Source organism: Carex rostrata, chromosome 11 (genome assembly GCF_964058835.1).
Source record: "Carex rostrata chromosome 11, lpCarRost1.2, whole genome shotgun sequence".
NCBI lineage: Eukaryota > Viridiplantae > Streptophyta > Magnoliopsida > Poales > Cyperaceae > Carex > Carex rostrata.
Genome location: NC_135928.1, coordinates 9,579,476 through 9,596,452, shown reverse-complemented (window position 1 = coordinate 9,596,452; position 16,977 = coordinate 9,579,476). Strand labels below are relative to the sequence as shown.

The 16,977-nt window shown below is 31.6% G+C and overlaps 1 protein-coding gene across 1 annotated transcript; it reads left to right on the top strand.

Annotated features, from left to right (window-relative positions):
- Nucleotides 1-8,389: 8,389 nt before the first annotated feature.
- On the top strand, nucleotides 8,390-10,237 carry LOC144561526 (protein G1-like4). Its single transcript, XM_078310492.1, has 3 exons — nucleotides 8,390-8,599; nucleotides 8,945-9,195; nucleotides 9,695-10,237. The coding sequence occupies exons 2-3, from the start codon at nucleotides 8,962-8,964 to the stop codon at nucleotides 9,989-9,991; spliced, it is 531 nt and encodes a 176-aa protein (XP_078166618.1). The 5' UTR covers nucleotides 8,390-8,599; nucleotides 8,945-8,961; the 3' UTR covers nucleotides 9,992-10,237.
- Nucleotides 10,238-16,977: the final 6,740 nt, after the last annotated feature.

The following is a 16,977-nucleotide window of genomic DNA, read 5'->3' as shown; positions in this document are numbered from 1 at the left end:
GAACCGAACCGGTAAGATTCGGTTTAAATGGTTCGGTTGTTCGGTTGAATTGGTTTGGTTCGGTTGATTTTGTGACTTAGTTCGGTTTAAATGGTTCGGTTCGGTTTTGATTTCTCAAAACCGATTAAACTGAACCGACCGATTTTATTGATAGGGTCAAGACTTCTAGTATTATTTTGGTTCATTAATCAAAACCGAAGTTTAAATTGGTTCATTAATCAAAACCAAAGTTTAAATTGAGTATTATAGATGTATTGAGTTTTGATTTTTGAGAAAGTTCGGTTCAACCGAACAAACCGAAGTTTAAATCGGTTTAAATGGTTCGGTTTTAATTCGGTTTGCTATTTTAGTTCGGTCGGTTCGGTTGGATTTTCAAACTTCGGTTTTAAGTTCGGTTTGATTATTTTAGTTCGGTTTAAACCGAACCAACCGTTTGAACACCCCTAGCCACAAGATCAAAAACTAGTTCTCACACACATATATATATATATATATATAGATGGGCTATGGTCCATTGCAATGCATAGGCCATGGTGTGCATTGGACCATAAATCACCGATTCAAAGTCCAAATGACCGATCCAAACCGTTCATCTTGTTCTCCATATTAATATGTGCTTGGAGACCAAATTTTACATTTTTTGGAATTTTTTTACTATTTATTAAGCCACTTTGAAACTTAATGATCCAACGGTGACTGTTTGGAACAGTAAAATCAGAAGCCACCGTTGGATCAGCGATTTTCAAAGTGGCTTAATAAATAGTAAAAAAATTCCAAAAAATATAAAATTTGGTCTCCAAGCACATATTAATATGGAGAACAAGAGGAACGGTTTGAATCGGTCATTTGGACTTTGAATCGGTGATTTATGGTCCAATGCACACCATGACCTATGCATTGCAATGCACCATAGCCCATCTCATATATAGATGGGCTATGGTGCATTGCAATGCATATATATATATATATATATATATATATATATATATATATATATATATATATATATTTAGTGTGAAATTGATTCTATTCATAGTAAAAATTAGTGTATTAATGGTCGGGCGGGTACGGGTACCTCGGGTATACCCGGGCACGGGTACGTCTCGGATACGGGTATGACGGGTACTAGGGTATATGGGTACGGGTATGTCGGGTATTTTTTTCAAAAACCATACCCTACCCGTCCTATACCCGTACCCGTGTACCCTTGACGGGTAGGGCGGGTACGGGTATTTTTTTTTTTTTTGCTGTTTTTTTTCTGGTTTTTTTTTTCGTTTTTTTTTTCATTTTTTTCCGTTTTCTTTCCTGATATTTTTTTTTCTGTTTTTGTTATGTGTTTTTTTTTACTTTAAAACAATAAAATATAAATAAAAAAACAAAATTTAAAACAGAATTTTAAAAACAGAAATTAATAAACAGAAATTAAAAACTGAATTTTAAAAACAGAAATTAAAACACAGAAATTAAAAAACAGAAATTAAAAAACAGAAATAAAAAAAGAATTTTAAAAACAAAAATTAAAAAACAAAAATTAAAAAACAGAAATAAAAACAGAATTTTAAAAACAGAAATTAAAAAACAGAAATAAAAACAGAAATTTAATAACAGAAATTTAAAAACAGAAATGAAAAAACAGAAATTAAAAAAACAGAAATTAAAAAACAGAAATAAAAACAGAATTTTAAAAACAGAAATTTTAAAACAGAAATTAAAAAACAGAAATAAAAACAGAATTTTAAAAACAGAAATTAAAAAACAGATTTTTAAAAATAGAAATTAAGGGTTTGGGGGGGGGAATTTGAATTTGGGTCGGGTATAAGGGTACGGGTACGGGTAAGGGTAGACGGGTACCCGGGTAGGGTAAAGTCGGGTATGGGTATAGTCGGGTATTTGTCCGTACCCGCGTACCCGAGTACCCGACCCATACCCGGGCTCGGGCACGGGCGGGTATGGTCAGGTATACCCGTTAAGGGTATAATTAATACTCTAGTAAAAATAAAAACATATAATTTTTTCTTATGAATAGAATTAATTTCACACTATACATAATATTTTACTTTAAACTATATTAAAAATAAATAATAAATACAAAAAGTTTGGAAATGAATGGGATTAATTTATCTCATTCATTAAAAGTAGATTGGCCTACACTGCCATGCATATTCATTTTATCAAATACAGTACCAATGGAATAAATGGTTTAAAGGGTATCATTGACACCACTAGTGAATAGGGGTAGAGTAATAGAAATTTAATATCTTATCAGTCAGTACCTCTGCGTTGATGATTCGCCGCACTAACTGTGTCGGCGGAGAAGTAAATAAATACGTGCATGGATTCAATGATATGTATGACCATTGATCTCCATTTAACCTACGCTGCATGTACAGGATAAAGTAGAACAAGCTAGCTATAGCCTCTGATCTAAAAGTAGAATCTACATATATATATATATAGATGGGCTATGGTGCATTGCAATGCATGGAGGAATTTGTGCATTGGACCATAAATCTAAAATTCAAAATTCAAATGACCGATCCACACCGTTCATCTTGTTCTCCATATTAATATGTGTTTGGAGACCAAATTTTACATTTTTATGAATTTTTTTACTATTTATTAAGTATTTTATAAAATTGTTGATTCAACGGTGGCTTAACAAAACAGTAAAATCAGCAGCCACCGTTGGATCAACAATTTTGTAAAATACTTAATAATTAGTAAAAAAAATCAGAAAAATATAAAATTTGGTCTCCAACCACATATTAATATGGAGAACAAGATGAACAGTTTGGATGGGTCATTTGGATTTTGAATTTTAGATTTATGGTCTAATGCACAAACCCCTCCATGCATTGCAATGCACCATAGCCCATCTATATATATATATATATATATGGTCGGTATGGAACGGTACGGCACGTGTTACTGTTTCGTGCTATAATTCGCGTGTCGCATGCCGTGACCACCCTTTGACATTTTGGTCACGGCACGCGAAATATCTGGTTGCAGCACGGCACATAATCACACGAGTCACGTGTAATTAGGTTCGTTAGGTCTTAATTAAATGGTGAATCTTAAATAAATTAACTTAAATTATGAAAAATAGTTAAACGTGAGAAACGTGACCAGTTACGTTTGGACACGGCACGCAAATAGTCATGATATGAGACTCGCGTGCTGTGACCATTCACATGCCGTGACCACCCCTTGACATTTTGGTCATGGCACAGCACGGGGTTACTGTTCATTTGATGTACAGCACGAGACCAAAGTCACAGTGTGTTAGTCACGGCATGGCACGGCAAGTTTTGTCCACTATAGATAACCTGCTCTACATTGAGTTCTTTCTAGATTAATTATTCATCTGTGAAAACCGAAAACCAATTAGAGATCGAGAGCCCACCAGCACCTGATCCAGAACGCGCTATAGCTATATGTGCTCCTGTTTATCCAGCGCAGTACCGTCATGTAGTGGACCAACATTGTAAAAAGATGATAATTTACTGTTTCACAAGTTTTTGGAAATTTTGAGAATTCTTACGGATGCTGTCAGAGATGTTTAACATTCTTTTCGTACCTATTTTAGCTTAATTAGTGAAATATTGATACATATATATGGATTTTGCATAATCCCAATCAACTTAGGAGCTCTTATTCACAAAAGAAATTGATGCCGAAGTATATATATATAGGAGCTCTTATTTTAAAAAGAATAACATGATATATATAGGGGGTGCAATTATATATCACTTTTCGAATTTTAATTGATATTTTTGTAAAGTTTCTAAATCACTCAATTATATTATTGGAACTTAACTTTATATTTTGACTTCTCATATGGATTACATGCATGTATCTGATCACAACCTATAAATTTTAGCCAATTAAGTATAATTACAATTAACATGAGTTAGGTCAAATCCTGTATCTGATCACCAACAGTACAGACATTGTCATATGTATTATCTTCCGTAATGTAATTATATATTCACAATGAGACGATATTTGTGAGAATAAAAGTGTTTTTTTTATCTACGGTATTGCCGCGGATACTCTTGTCAGTAATACCGATACGCTTAGAAATAACACGTTTCTATTGGTGTACCCTCGGCAATAATATCACAGATATTATCTTATTTTTGTAGTTTATATATTGCTCTTGGCCTACGGGGTCTAATGATAAAAAAAAAATTATATTGCTCTTAATCAGACGTGGTTTTCTATGTTTCTACATGCAAATACAAAGATAATATTGTACGGTACACTTTGTCATAATTAATGAGGTGAAGAGTACGTACTTTTTGTCTATTTTATCATAATATATGCACACAAAAAATAATCAATGCATTGTCTTTCAAGCAATTAATTATCTTACTATTCTTTTTTATGAATGAATTAATTTATTTATCTCAATCGTATGAGATGAATGTTCTCCATGAACATGTCTCTGCTTGGGTTCGAAGAAACGGAATTTGTATTGGGTGTATTATAGATTTGAGTTTAGAGAACAAAAAATTTCTATTTTATAGTTAAGAATTATAATGGAAAGATATTGGCTTGGAACCTATCATTAAAATATATATATATATATATAGAGTACGGCTAACGCGCTTCCTCTAGCATATGGGACGAAATGCTTCCGGTGAAAATTTGAAATTTCAAAATCCAAAAAGTCGATCTGAACCGTTCATCTCCTTCTCCATATTAATATCTGCTTGGAGACCAAATTTTATATTTTTTCTGAATTTTTTTACTATTTATTAAGCCGCTTTGAAAATCGCTGATCCAATGGTTTTACTGTTTTGTTAAGCCACCGTTGGATCAGCGATTTTCAAAGTGGCTTAATAAATAGTAAAAAAATTCAGAAAAAATATAAAATTTGGTCTCCAAGCAGATATTAATATGGAGAAGGAGATGAACGGTTCAGATCGACTTTTTGGATTTTGAAATTTCAAATTTCCACCGGAAGCATTTCGGCCCATATGCTAGAGGAAGCGCATTAGCCGTACTCTATATATATATATATATATATATATATATATATATATATAGAGTACGGCTAACGCGCTTCCTCTAGCATATGGGCCGAAATGCTTCCGGTGGAAATTTGAAATTTCAAAATCCAAAAAGTCGATCTGAACCGTTCATCTCCTTCTCCATATTAATATCTGCTTGGAGACCAAATTTTACATTTTTCTGAAATTTTTTACTATTTATTAAGCCATTTTGAAAATCGCTGATCCAACGGTGGCTTACCAAACAGTAAAAATCAGAAGCTACCGTTGGATCAGCGATTTTCAAAATGGCTTAATAAATAGTAAAAAATTTCAGAAAAATGTAAAATTTGGTCTCCAAGCAGATATTAATATGGAGAAGAAGATGAACGGTTCAGATCGACTTTTTGGATTTTGAAATTTCAAATTTCCACCGGAAGCATTTCGGCCCATATGCTAGAGGAAGCGCGTTAGCCGTACTCTATATATATATATATATATATATATTAATTTTTCTATATTACTTTTTGCAATTTGAAGAGAAATTAAAAATGATATATCCTATGAACAGATACAAATTAAGATATTTAAAATCTGTTCAGTATTCTATCATCTATATTTCTTCGTTTGTGAGGACTCGAGACATTTGCACGAGGTCGATAAACGATTAAAACTATAGAAAGGAACACAAATCGATCCCAAGATAAAATCAAATCGATTGTCCGACGCACTAAATTTTTTAAAATTGTCTTGAACTTGTTTTATTTTAATTTATTCAAGTATCAGTTTACTTATTTTGAATTTTGATTTACAATTTTTGAAAATCGTTGCTTTACTGAATTTTTTATTATTTTTTTATTTAATGAAAAGTTGTGATTTTCAAAAATTCTTAAAAAATATTAAAAAAATTTCAAAAAAAATGTAAAATTTTGTCTCCAAACACATTCTAGTATGAAGATCATGATTGAAGGTTCGAATAGACTATTTGAACTTTAAAAATGAAGATATGAGCGGAAAATAAAACACCATCTTTAATTTCCAAAACAAGTAAGCTCATCTCTCTCTGTATATATATATAGAGAGAGTGATCAGAGAGAGAAGAAGGATTGGCTACTCTACTTATAAGTATATGAAGTATATGAAGACATATACTTATAAGTTATTTTTGCATTTTTAATGTTCAAATTGTAGATCTAAAGTGTTTAACATGTTTTCCATATTAGAATGTGCTTGGAGACCAAATTTTACATATTCTTGAAAAAATTTACAATTTTTTTTTTAATTTCCAAACAATGTTTAAAAAAATTACTATTTTTTAGGATTTTTACCATATTAAAACACAGTTTTGAAAAATTCTAAAAAATATTAAAAAGTTTCAAAAATATAAAATTTGGTCTCCTAGCACATTCTAATATAGAAAACATGTTAAGCATTTTAGAAAAACAATTTGAACATTAAAAATACAAAAATAACTTATAAGCATATGTCATGGTATGTTTATAAAAATAGAGTAACCAACCTCTACATATGTGTGTGAAGAACACCGTGCTCTTATTTTTAGTTGACTGTAATCGGATGATGGACTTTTAAAAAGTTTTACCTAACGATCGACTTTTAAAAAGTTTTACCTAACGTTTAAATTTATGTTCCATTCTTTCTTACTGAAAAATAATAATGCATATTCTATTATGAATATTTTCATAATAGATTAAAATATGGACATAATAATAGTTCCCGAGAGAAATTCCCGGTTAAATTTTCCAACTTCCGACTTTTGATCGAGATTATTTTTTAGCACATTTAAGTTGGCGCGTGCAAGTATTTATATCTATGGATGCAAGTATTTATTTATAACTTATCAAGTATTTATACTTAAAACACAAGTATTTATAAGATTGAATATATATCAACTCTTTATGAAAATTGATCGGTACGTTAGCATTAGTTGGACTTTAATTTAAATTGGAATATTCTATAAATGGCAAGTAGTATTAGTAAGACAAGCTAATGTAAAATGTTAAAAAAATTATTGATCTTAAAGTATTTATTATGCCATGAGAAATATCAAGTATTTATCAGTGTTGTAAATAATGGTATGTGGTTATCAAACGAACAGGATACCGCCAAGCGATTAATCGGAAATAATAGGCTATAATCGGAAGTAATCGTCCGAATAATTGAAAAAATCAATGACAGTTTGGTTACTGCCATCGACTAATCGGCTGATTAATTGACCTAAACAGACATTTTTTACGTACAATACTGGTATGTACATATCATATCAAACATTTATATCTAAAATATCAAATATTTATACATATACAAAGTCTTATACTTAAGCTTTTAGCTCTAAATACTAAAGTGCTTGCAATTATTTATATCAAACATATTAATTATATATACATATAGAATCAAAAGTACTTTAATATATATCTCATTTGAAAAATAAAATCATATACAAACGTATCATTGAAAATATGAAAGACATTGAATAAAGGGGAAATTTTTTTTTCCCTCTGAAAATATGTAAAAGATGAATGGCCGGTAATGAGAGAAAGAAAAATAAATTCTTTGTAATTTAAGAAGTTATAGCTATGTATGCAAGTGTTTAATTATATATAACATGCACATCATGTATTTATATTTAATGTTTTAAGATAGATGAGTGATGAAAAAAAAATATATATATATATGGAATTTTTTTTTACGGGAGAGAGAGAGCAATGAAAGTTCAAAAAACAAAAGCGGGTATAAAAAAAAAAGTTTAAAAAAACAAAAGTGGGCTTGCGGGACTATAAAGAGGATTGAAGGTGGTGTAACTTGCTAGATAATTTCTCTCATGAAGATCAAAATTTCCACAAATTTTCCTCAAATTTTCTATTACCCGGTGATAGAGCGATTAAATGCTTGACGGTCCCCTGTCTCTGCCAAGCACATACTACTAATTTTTACAACATTGATTGTTCAAGTGAGAGCATCATATCAGAGGCAAGTGTATCTTTATAAACAAATAGAGTATAAATTGTGAGGCTTTTTATATATGTCACACCTTGCAATTATCCCTCTAGCTAAATGTTCATCACAATTTACAAATGATATCAAAGAAGTGCCCGCAGACAACCTTTGATTCTTTATTTTTCTGACCTATTCCAAAGAACCAATCTTCTCAAAGACTTAATTATAGAAATGTTTCAAAATATTAAGTGAGTTCATAAATACTAGTACTGTCCTTCCTTGTTCAATGGACATATACCTGTTAGTAAATTCCCAAGGTTAATTAAATTTTACCATGCCATAATTCATTCTCCGACCTCGCTTCCCCACTCACGTTAATTTAACTTTTCCTCCTGTCCAATCAATTTTCAAGTCGTTGTCTCAACTTTCTCTATTCACCCTAGACTCTTAATAGTAACCCCTTTCTCTGTTGTACCGCCTCCCCCTTTCTCTCTCTCTCTCACTCTCTCGCAGCTCTGTTGGAACCAATAGTATTATCTTTCCCCTTTTTAGGCTAAACAATCCCTCGACCTACATGCAAGAATTGCGCTAAAGTAGAAGCATGTAATCGTTCCATTCTCATACTAACCAGATCCCTTGTCCCTACAGTAAGCTTCTTCCTCTCTCTCTCTCTATTTTTTCCTTTGTTTTTTTTTTCTTTTTTTAATGTGCGCATAATTAAATTGCACAGATCGCATCTTTTGTTTTGCCAAAGTCCAGGATGCGTGCATGTATAAAAAAATTCAGGATAAATTCATATTTACTTTCTTAATTAATTAACTTAGTAAGATGAGTAAGAATCGATTGGCATATCAATATATTCAACACCAACTATGAAAATATTATATTTCTATCAATATTAGAGCATAAATTAATCATTTATCATTCATTGATCATTCACCATGCACATAAATGAACACCACTAATAAATAAATTTATATCAATTTATGTAGGTTAATTGACCCTAGAAATGGATAGCCCTGGTGGCCCCGGATCACCATCGGGAGCTGGTTCAGGAGCCTCAGGATCTGGTTCTTCCTCGTCAGTGTCTTCGCCGAGTCGGTATGAGTCTCAGAAACGGCGAGACTGGAACACCTTTGGCCAATATTTGAGGAACAGGAGGCCTCCCCTCAGCTTGGCTCAGTGTGGTGGGGCTCATGTGCTCGAGTTCTTGCGGTATCTCGATCAGTTTGGTAAAACTAAGGTGTAGATTTACATTGTGATGAATCTAAGTTTATGCATATATATTCATAATCTTTTATTTCCGGCAAGTAGACAACAAAAGAATCAACCATAACGCTTTCTATATTCACGAAACAAAGCGGTGAAATGAGATCTCCATTGTGCTTTTATATTCACAATGATCGACAATTAGAAAAACAATCTTGAATACAGTTCTTATTCAGATAAAATTATCTTTATATAGAATATTCTATAGATCAGGAAAGAAAATAAATCCGATTGACCGTCTCATAGTCTCTTGTCGTTCATTTTTTTCTCAATTTTTTGAATTAGTCAAATCTTTCTAGTGGCTCATTTCCCTACTCACTGCACTGCACTATCGTTGAGGTAATTTGAATTAACACAAGAAGTAGGTATATATTTATCCTGCTATTTTTAAAATAAGAGAAACGAAAATGTTTAATTGAAGAAAGAGGGAAATGGATTAAAAATTTTGATTCAGTTTTCTACTTGTACTGTAGGTGCACACACAGGGATGTCCATTTTTTGGTCACCCGAATCCACCAGCGCCTTGCCCTTGTCCATTAAGGCAAGCATGGGGCAGCCTTGATGCACTCGTTGGCCGGCTACGGGCTGCATATGAGGAGAATGGTGGACGGCCAGAGTCGAACCCATTTGGCGATCGATCAGTCCGGCTATATCTTCGTGAGGTCAGAGAGCACCAGGCGCGAGCCCGTGGTGTCAGCTATGAGAAGAAGAAGCGCAAGAAGGCACAAAACCAACCGGATCAGATGTCGCCCCCTCCAGGTTCATCTTAAGATGAGAAATCATGCAAGTTTGAGTTTGACTAATAAATGTGAGAAGATGAAGTTTATTGCTGGGCCTTTCTATATTACTCTCATTTAATGTTTCGTTTGTCTGCTGTTAGCTAGGTAGGCTTATTTAAATTTATATTATTTGAGAGGTATATTTTCTGTGAGATATTTCTTTCTTTCTGCTGTTCTGAATTCATATTTCATGTATTGTTCATTTTTCTCTTATTGAGTGCAGATTTAATCCAGGAATCATTTTTGTCCGGTTTCTATCTTTTCTATCTTTTCGCTTAGTGGGTCTTCCCTGTCTAACCATTAGACATAATGGTTTACCATTTTTTTTTTTTTTTGAGGTGAGGTTTACCATGTTCTATGAGGTTTATATACTGTGTCTGTGTTTTATGGCAGACACCGCCGACCATGAGAGAGGAGAGAGGGAGAGAATCAGAGGGAGAGAGAGAGAATAATAACTACGAGTGCACTGTACTTTGAAACTGAGAAGGAGATCTCTTTAGTCCTTGTATGAGATTTTTTTGAGCTCGAACTAAGACTGTAGATCTGTGATTTGATCAGTTTGAGTCAATGGCAGGCTTTTCCGGATTCTCTTTTGTTACTTTTTATGGTACCAAATGTCTCCTTGATCGATATACCGTCCACGCCTAATTTTGTCAGCTATATATATATATATATAGAGAGAAAGGCTACGATGAGTTGTGAAGTAAAATACGTTTTTACTTCACGCAATATCTTTATTTTTAAAGTTCAAATAGCTGATTCAAACAGTTAGATGTTTAATCTATATTAAAATATGCTTGGAAATTAAATTTTATATTTTTTGGAATTGTTTTACTATTTATTAAGCCACTTTGAAAATCTGAAAATTCGGGTGAACAGTAAAAATTTCTTGACCGCTGGATCGGCGATTTTCAAAGTGGCTTAATAAATAGTAAAAAAATTCCACAAAATGTAAAATTTGGTCTCCAAGCACATTTCAATATGGAGATCATGTTGAGCGGTTCGGATCGACATTTCGAACTTTAAAATCGCAAAATATGAGCGTGAAGTAAAATAGTCGCTTTACTTCACAACTCACCGTAGCCCAACTCTCTCTCTCTATATATATATATAGAGTTAGGCTGGGGTGCTATGGATAGCATAGTGGCCTCTATGCTACGGCTCAATATTCGAGTTTTCAAAATCCAAATGGTCGATCCGAACCGTTCATCTTATTCTCCATATTAATATCTGCTTGGAGACCAAATTTTATAATTTTCTGAATTTTTTTACTATTTATTAAGCCACTTTGAAAATCGCTAATCCAACGGTTTTACTGTTTTGTGCAGCCACCGTTGGATCAACAATTTTGTAAAATACTTAATAAATAGTAAAAAAATTCAGAAAAATGTAAAATTTGGTCTCCAAGCAGATATTAATATGGAGAATAAGATGAACGGTTCGGATCGACCGTTTGGATTTTGAAAACTCGAATATTGAGCCGTAGCATAGAGGCCACTATGCTATCCATAGCACCCCAGCCTAACTCTATATATATATATATATATATATATAGAGTTGGGCTACGGTGAGTTGTACTCCACGTCGTATTTTTGTTTTAAAAATTCAAACGACCGATCCGAACTGTTAGATGTGATCTCCATATTGAAATGTGCTTGGAGACCAAATTTAACATTTTTTGAAAAAAATTTACTATTTATTAAGCATTTTTCAAAATTTCTGTTTTGATGTGAACAGTAAAATTTTCTAGACCATCGGATCAGTAATTTTCAAAAATGCTTAATAAATAGTAAAAACATTCCAAAAAATGTAAAATTTGGTCTCCAAGCACATTTCAATATATATGGAGATCACATCTAACCGTTCGGATCGATCATTTGGATTTTCAAAATAAAAATATGGCGGCGTGGAGCACCAACTCATTTTACTCCATGGAGTAGCGTAGCCCATCCCTATATATATATATAGAGAGAGAGAGAGAGAGAGAGAGAGAGAGAGGAGAGTTCCAATGCCTTATTTTTTTATACCTCATATTTTATATCTTTGTTTTCAAAATCCAAATTGTTAATCTAAACCGTACAACATAATATTTATACTAAAATATGCATGGAGATGAAATTTTATATTTTTTTTGGAATTAAAACTTGACTCTATGCAAAATTAGTTTCAAAATTAAATTTTTTTACATGTAGACGCATTACTCATAAGGTAAGCGGGTTTCAACGGTTCAGATTCATCGTTTGAGGCCGATTCGATGGGTTTTAGACTTAAATTCACCAAAATGCTTGGTGAACTTAGGAACACCCTAGTTCTACTCTCTATATGTATATACATGAAATGGGATCAACTGCTCTTCAAATTTCAATTATTCTCTGCTCTTCTCTCCATCTCTCTCCTCCTCTTTGAAGTGAGAAATAGAGAGTAAAAATGATAGCAGGGTCCTGCTTTTTCTTCGAGAAAAGCAGCGGATGCTGATCCATATACACATACCTTATATACATATATTAAATAGCTTATCTATTCTAATAAAATAATATTATAAAATATTGTATAGATTCTAGTTAAGTCACCCTGATCCTAGTGAAATAAGATTCCATGAGAAACCAGGCACGTCCTTAAGCTCTACTAGGTCGTTACTCTACTATATTTTTATAAGCACCACATGGCCATATTTACATATGTAAACCTTATCTGCAAAGACCAATTAAGTTAATTAAATGTAATCCGAAACAGTTTTGTTATTCAGTAGGACTGCAACTTTCAATTATCTAAGAGCATGCATAATTGGAGTTGGCCAAGTTTAATTTTGTTTTTTTCTTGCTGATACTAAAATGAAGACAACCTAGCTACACGCTTTTAGAGTCCAAATACAGTTGCAGACTTGCAGTACATACTTGATATATATGTTTATTTCATTGAAATTTTCTTTAGTAATAATGTGTTATGCATTGAAATACAGTTACTTATGATTTATTAGGGTTTCTAATGTTTGGCTATACTGCATGTCACATGTTGAATGAGTTGTAACGAACCATAACAATTAGTACTTGTAACGAATATTTAGCGGACACAATATATTCATAGCGGATATAAATTTTATAAACAATTATTTTGTAGTTTGCAGTACATGATTTTTGTTCACAAATAAGGATTGCAAAATCACAAAGTCATATATATATATAGAGAGAGAGAGAGGAGGGATCCACTTACAACATTTGTAAGTTACAATATCTTACAATAATTTAGTTTTATAATTTTTAAAGTTCAAACAGTTGATCCACATTGTTCAAGTTGATTTCTATATTAAATCCTTAGAGATCAAATTTTACATTTTTTTTTTTACTATTTATTAAGTATTTTACAAAAATATTGTTTTTCAGTGATGTATAATTGTTTAAAAACAGAACCCTTCAATTCCTGTTTTTCTCCTTCCAAAACTTTCTTCTTCTTCTTTTCTTTTCTTTTTCTTTTTCTTTTGTGTTAAGCAACCAGTGTTCACAAACACTAAAATTAATGGTGGATTATGCAGTCATTGAAAACACATTAAATTTATGGACTAATCTACTATTTGCTTATTTTGATTCATTTGCATAATATATATCATTTCCCTTCTTAAAAAAAACAATATTAAAACCCCTTACTGTTGTGATTTATATTAATATTTTCCATTCACAAGGAGAGATCAAATATAATATCTGAGGAGATAAAAATTCTATTAATTGAAAAGGTTCATGCGATACATGGTTCCTAGTTTATAGGGTACAAGGCTCAAATCTTCCTATAGTACATGGTAATTAACTATAGATATAAATTAAAATTGAATACAAATGAATAATAGGTTAGCACAATAATTTTTCAGCAAGTCTAAAAGACCATAACCAAAAAGGGCGGGTTTGAACCGGTGACCTCTTCATCTACAATCAACTGCTCTATCGCTGAGATATGGACCCCTTGTGCGGTTTTAAATATATTGTCTCATAATATAACAAACTATTTATGTGACATAGGTAGAGCTCAAATATAAGGTTTGGTCTCTCTATCTACGGGTGCCGGTGACTCTTGCAAATAGTTAGGAATTTTACAATAAAATAATACAACTAAAACTTAAAACCAATTGCAACTCTGACAAATAGTTAGGACTTTTATAATAAAATAATATAAAATGAAACTTAAAAACATTTGTAACAGTACCTCATGCAAATAGTTAGAGTCTTCACAATAAAATAATATAAACATAATCATAAAAACATTTGTAACGGTGTCTCCTGCAAATAATTAGGTTTTTATAGAATATAATAATATAAAAAAGAAACCAAAAAATATTTGCAACTGTGACGTCGATTGCAAATACTATCGGCTTAAAATAATACAAACAAAATCATAGAAACTATTGCAACGGTGACCTTAATTTGCAACTAATGTGTTTCACCCATTCAGACTTATTTGCAAGCTCATGAGAACGGACAATTGCAACGGGTTTTAATAAAATATAATACCTGACGACTTTAGCCCAACACCATCACATTATTTAGAATATCCAACAATTTACTATTATACAACGGAATTGTTGTAGATCAGGAGAAGGCACTGATCTAAAAAGTTTCTAAAATATGTTTTTTTGTCATATATTTCGAAATAATTATAAAATTATAATTATGTTTAAAATAATTATGTCTATTCTATAATTATGTTTCTAAAATTATAATTTTATTTTTCTTGATCCACACGGAGACAAGAGTGCTGAATTAACATTAATTATAATGAAACGTTTCATTAATTATCCGGGATGTATTAGTAAAAGCTTAAGAGGTAATGGAATTTTGGTTTATATAACTATTTGAGTAATTTAGTTTGTTTAGGTGAATTAAAGATATAATATTGATATTAGAAATGACCTATGTTACGTCTTGTACGCATTTGGTAATTAGTAACTAAAACTATGTATTAGATATATAATAATGCAGACAGAGAGATCAATCTAGATCTTAATTTCTACTAGTTGCTTCCTTCACATATCATTTTTATCTATCATGAAGAATGCAAATCATCAACTACTAAATGAAACTAAAATATATTATGTATAAGCCAACACATATAAGTTGTATCACAGCCTAAGTTTAGTGAGATAGGAAGTATATATGTGATCAGGGCGAAATCAGAATTTAAGTATAGGAGTGCTAAATAATATCATTATTACTTTTTTAATAAAAAATACATAACACAATATAACACTCCTTCACTATTTGATTAAACAAAATGATATAATAAATAACTACACAAACAAAGTGTCATCATGTCTATCAAAATTAAATTAAAAACATAATATTCATATATTTTTATTTAAATTTTGTCCTATGATCGATTTTCTAAAAGATCAAACGCAGTATTGAAGTAATCGTATTAGCTAGTTCCTTCTCAATATAAACAGGCATATAGTCTCTAAGAAACTTGTCACCCATCTTATTTCGAAGCCTAGTTTTAACGAGCTTCATGGCTGAAAAAGCTCATTCTGTAGTAACAGTTGAAACGAAAAGAGTAGCAGTAAGTCGAAGCAACCTATCAACCAAAGGATACGTAGTGGATTTGCCACTTTTCACTAGTCGGTGACATAAGTCGGCTAACGAGGAGGAGTTTTTAAGAACTGAATTACCTCTCATGTCAAACTCATAATGTCATAATTGACATTGTAACTAAGCTATTTCTTGACTTATAAATTGAGTCATGAAAATTGAATATTCCTTTCTATCCTAAACAGGGGAACATGTCTTATTTGACTATTCTTTGAACATTAGGTACGAATAACTTATTGAGAAACAATGATCTGAAATAGAATATAGAGAGACTAAGAGAATAAAAGTAATGTATATATTCTTACAATTCAAAGAGGTGTTGTACTATCTCTAAGAATTAAAAAAAGTGAAATTTGATGGAGACGGAGACACTGAGTGGTTGGTGGAGTCATGGAAAACAGAGACGCTTCAATTTTATTGCATCGCCGCATCGGTGCTATAATTTGTAATTTTGAATTGTTGTTTTCAATTTGAAAATTGTCGTTTTCAAGAACTTAGTCGGTGCTATAATAAATAACATTTGGTTTATTGCATTTCTAATTTGGAAAGGGTTTTAATTTTATTCTCTTCCACTATGCAAAGATGGAAGGCCCACTGGTCCAAATAGAAATGAATTTAGTTTTATATTTTTTAATTTACAATGAAGCCCTCTAACTTTGAATATTGTTATGAGGGGCCTTATACATGTGAAACAAACAATATAATTCAGTTTCTATATACCTAGTAATAAAAAGTTTCAAAGTTGAGGTGACTTACCACCCTCCAGGTATACCTATGTTTCACCCCTGTATGTGATTCCTCCATTAGAGTTTTCACACACACACAAAAAAAAAAAAAAAAGGAGATGAGAACACCATGGCCATGGCATGAGGTGCATGCATGGGGGCTCCAAGAACGACAATAACATTTTCCAAATCCAGCGTTATAGAAATATCCATTGGTGTTGTTTGGGGAGAAATGATTAAGCCACCTTTCAGTTTCTTAGTACTTTAAGGAGTTCTAATAAACTTGGGTTCTTTCTTTAGAAAGCCTAATTAATATTACTTCATCTTTTAGTTCTTTTGTCCATATTTTTTAAGCTTGCTCAAATTTTTAATTCATGTTCTTAAAAGTCTTCTTAAAAAAAATTAGTCTCCAAAATTTTTGTAACAATAATCTATTTTATACATGAGAATAAAAAAATGACTATTGTTGAAAGTAAACCGACATAAATTATTATTTTCGAGAAAATATCACTATTACTAAAATGCAGATAAAACAGGTTATTGTAGTAATGACTTTTATAATTTAAGCTAAAGACCCTTGTCAACGGGCTCATTAGTTTTAACGGATTAATTATTTAATTCCTTAACCACATTGAAATTTAATTAACCCACACATAAATAATTATTTAGTTCCTTAAATTCA

Bases quoted from the DNA above. Each gene is read 5' to 3' on its own strand.
- LOC144561526 (XM_078310492.1), top strand. From the start codon at position 8,962: ATGGATAGCCCTGGTGGCCCCGGATCACCATCGGGAGCTGGTTCAGGA. The intron at 9,196-9,694 runs GTGTAGATTTAC...CTTGTACTGTAG, and splicing joins ATCAGTTTGGTAAAACTAAG to GTGCACACACAGGGATGTCC.